The 3,477-nt window shown below is 47.8% G+C and overlaps 1 protein-coding gene across 1 annotated transcript; it reads left to right on the top strand.

Annotated features, from left to right (window-relative positions):
- The first annotated feature begins 295 nt into the window (after positions 1-295).
- LOC129034887 (thioredoxin domain-containing protein 9-like) lies at positions 296-936 on the top strand. Its single transcript, XM_054484671.1, has one exon. The coding sequence runs from the start codon at positions 370-372 to the stop codon at positions 934-936; it is 567 nt and encodes a 188-aa protein (XP_054340646.1). The 5' UTR covers positions 296-369.
- Positions 937-3,477: the final 2,541 nt, after the last annotated feature.

The following is a 3,477-nucleotide window of genomic DNA, read 5'->3' on the forward strand; positions in this document are numbered from 1 at the left end:
GAAAAGATATCTCCAAAGGCCAATCATAGGTTATACAATAGTGATGGTATCTGGAGGAGTAATTGGGGAAGTTGGATATCTTGTGATCCCCAGAATAATGGCTGGCAGTCATTTATGTCTACACCTTAGCAGAATTCAGGCTTCTCTATCCTCCTAGTCTTGTGGTCTCTCATTAGCTTTACAAAGGCGGTTGAATTTTTGGGAAGGGTTGCTATCAATTAAACTAGAAACTAGATGTCTCCCGAGCCGCCGGCAGCTACTGCAAGGCAAAAGCCAGAGTGGACCTGTTTTTTGAAACTGCTGCTCTTTCACTTCTCAGGCATCACTGAGAGCTCAGCACCCAGGCTGAACTCTGTACCATTTGGAAGAATGGAAGCGGATGCATCTGTTGACATGTTTTCCAAAGTCCTGGAGAATCAGCTGCTTCAGACTACCAAACCAGTGGAAGAACATTTGGATTCTGAAATTCAAAAACTGGATCAGATGGATGAGGATGAATTGGAACACCTTAAAGAAAAGAGACTCAAGGCACTAAGGAAAGCTCAACAGCAGAAAGAAGAATGGCTTTCTAAAGGACATGGGGAATACAAAGAAATCCCTAGTGAAAGAGACTTTTTTCAAGAAGTCAAGGAGAGTAAAAAAGTGGTTTGCCATTTCTGCAGAGACTCCACATTCAGGTGTAAAATACTAGACAGACATCTGGCGATATTGTCCAAGAAACACCTCGAGACCAAATTTTTGAAGCTGAATGTGGAAAAAGCACCTTTCCTTTGTGACAGACTGCGTATCAAAGTCATTCCCACACTAGCACTGGTAAAAGATGGGAAAACACAAGATTATGTTGTTGGGTTTACTGACCTAGGAAATACAGATGACTTCACCACAGAAACTTTAGAATGGAGGCTCAGTTGTTCTGACATTCTTAATTACAGGTAACTTTTAACAAAAGAAGAGATTGATTTTAATTCATATATAGTTGATATTTTTACAAAAGATTTTTGTATTGTAACATTTATTTTATGAAATTAAGGCATTTCGGCTGAGATGTAGAAAGTTTCTCAAAGGAAAAGCATGTTTTTTGAAGCGTGTAATATTAGCATGATTTTACAGCAAAATCAGATTTATAGATAAAACTGATTTAATAGGTAAAACTGAGTCTCACCGTACTCCTGACTATAAAAGTTTTCAGCTTAACCTATACTATTGACACTAATTTTGTATTAATCTGGAAACTTAAAATGGCAATCCAGTGTTGACTGTTCCCTAATTTAAGCCAGATTACTCAAATGGATACTAATTTAAGTGATTCTCTTTGATAAAATAAAAATTAAAAACAGACTATTGCAAAGAAAAAAAAAAAAGGAAACTAGATGTCTCCCAAAGTTAGCTTGGCCTAAGCCTAGGAATAATTAAGGGCAGCCTAAGCCCAAAGGCAAGATGGAGGTTGGCCAGATCAGCTGTCCTTCACTGCCATGATTGTCTCACTGTTACAATTTTTGCAAAGGCAGTTCTACCGGGAGGAGGACTTTCTTCCCACCAGGCATAAAGAAACAAAAGAAGAAAGTAAATGTGTCAGCAGTACTCCTTGAGAACGTCAGTCCAGGGTCCCACATATGGTCACGGTAGATTTAAACTCCCATTTTCCTCTCCACTCCTGGACCTCCTGAATCCCCCACTGCCTCTTCACATAGTGGTCCTACATTCTGGTTTGATGAAAACAATTCTAGGCCAGGTGTGGTGGTTCATGCCTGTAATCCTAGTGTTACTGGAAAGGGGTCCTGATCCAGATCCCAAGAGAAGTTTCTTGGATCTCTTGCAAGAAAGAATTCGAGGCGAATCCATACAGTAATGTGAAAGCAAGTTTGTTAAGAAAGTAAAGGAACAGGCCAGGCGTGGTGGCTCACGCCTGTAATCCCAGCACTTTGGGAGGCCGAGGCAGGCGGATCACGAGGTCAGGAGATTGAGAGCATCCTGGCTAACACGGTGAAACCCGTCTCTACTAAAAAATACAAAAAATTAGCTGGGTGTGGTGGCAGGCATCTGTAGTCCTAGCTACTCGGAGGCTGAGCCAGGAGAATGACGTGAACCCAGGAGGCAGAGCTTTCAGTGACCCCAGATCATGCCACTGCACTCCAAACTGGGCAACACAGCGAGACTCTGTCTCAAAAAAAAAAAAAAAAAAAAAAAAGAAAGTAAAGGAATAAAGAATGGTTACTTCATAGGCAGAGCAGCGCCATGGGCTGCTCAGCTGCTTACATTTATTGTTACTTCTTGATCATATGCTAACCAAGGGGTAGATTATTCATGAGCTTTCTGGGAAGTGGGTGGGCAATTCCCGTAACTGAGGGTTCCTCCCCTTTTTAGACCATATAGGGTACTTGCTGAAATTGCAGTGGCATTTGTAAACTGTCAGTGCGCTGGTGGGAGTGTCTTTTGGCATACTAATGAGAGGTGACAGCGTGCTGGCAGTCCTCACAGCCCTCGCTCGCTCTGGGTGCCTCCTCTGCCTGGGCTCCCACTTTAGCGGCACTTGAGGAGCCCTTCAGCCCACTGCTGCACTATGGGAGCCCCTTTCTGGGCTGGCCAAGGCCAGAGCCGGCTCCCTCAGCTTGCAGGGAAGTGTGGAGGGAGAGGCAAGAGCGGGAACCCGGGCTGCGTGCAGGGCTTGCGGGCCAGCTGGAGTTCTGGGTGGGCGTGGATGTGGCGGGACCCGCACTTGGAGCAGCCGGCTGGCCCTGCCGGCCCGGGCAGTGAGGGGCTTAGCACCCGGGCCAGCGGCTGCGGAGGGTGTACTGGGTCCCCCAGCAGTGCCGGCCCACCGGCCCTGCGCTGGATTTCTCGCTGGGCCTTAGCTGCCTTCCCACGGGGCAGGGCTCGGGACCTGCAGCCCGCCATGCCTGAGCCTCCCACCCCCTCCGTGGGCTCCTGTGCCGCCGGAGCCTCCCCGACGAGCGCCGCCCCCTGCTCCATGGCGCCCAGTCCCATCGACCACCCAAGGGCTGAGGAGTGCGAGCGCATGGCACAGGACTAGCAGGCAGCTCCACCTGCAGCCCCAGTGCGGCATCCTCTGGGTGAAGCCAGCTGGGGTCCTGAGTCTGGTGGGGACGTGGGGAGTCTTTATGTCTAGCTCAGGGATTGTAAACACACCAATCGGCACTCTGTATCTAGCTCAAGGTTTGTAAACACACCAATCAGCACCCTGTGTTTAGCTCAAGGTTTGTGAATGCACCAATGGACACTCTGTAGCTAGCTGTTCTGGTGGGGCCTTGGAGAACCTTTGTGTCCATACTCTGTATCTAACTAATCTGATGGGGACGTGGAGAACCTTTGTGTCTAGCTCAGGGATTGTAAAGCACCAATCAGCACCCTGTCAAAACAGGCCACTCGGCTCTACCAATCAGCAGGATGTGGGTGGGGCCAGATAAGAGAATAAAAGCAGGCTGCCCCAGCCAGCATTGGCAACCCGCTTCCAACCAC

Source organism: Pongo pygmaeus, chromosome 3 (assembly GCF_028885625.2).
Source record: "Pongo pygmaeus isolate AG05252 chromosome 3, NHGRI_mPonPyg2-v2.0_pri, whole genome shotgun sequence".
In the NCBI taxonomy this organism is placed as follows: domain Eukaryota; kingdom Metazoa; phylum Chordata; class Mammalia; order Primates; family Hominidae; genus Pongo; species Pongo pygmaeus.

Excerpts from the sequence above, each read along its gene's own strand:
- LOC129034887 (XM_054484671.1), top strand. The coding sequence starts at position 370 with ATGGAAGCGGATGCATCTGTTGACATGTTTTCCAAAGTCCTGGAGAAT.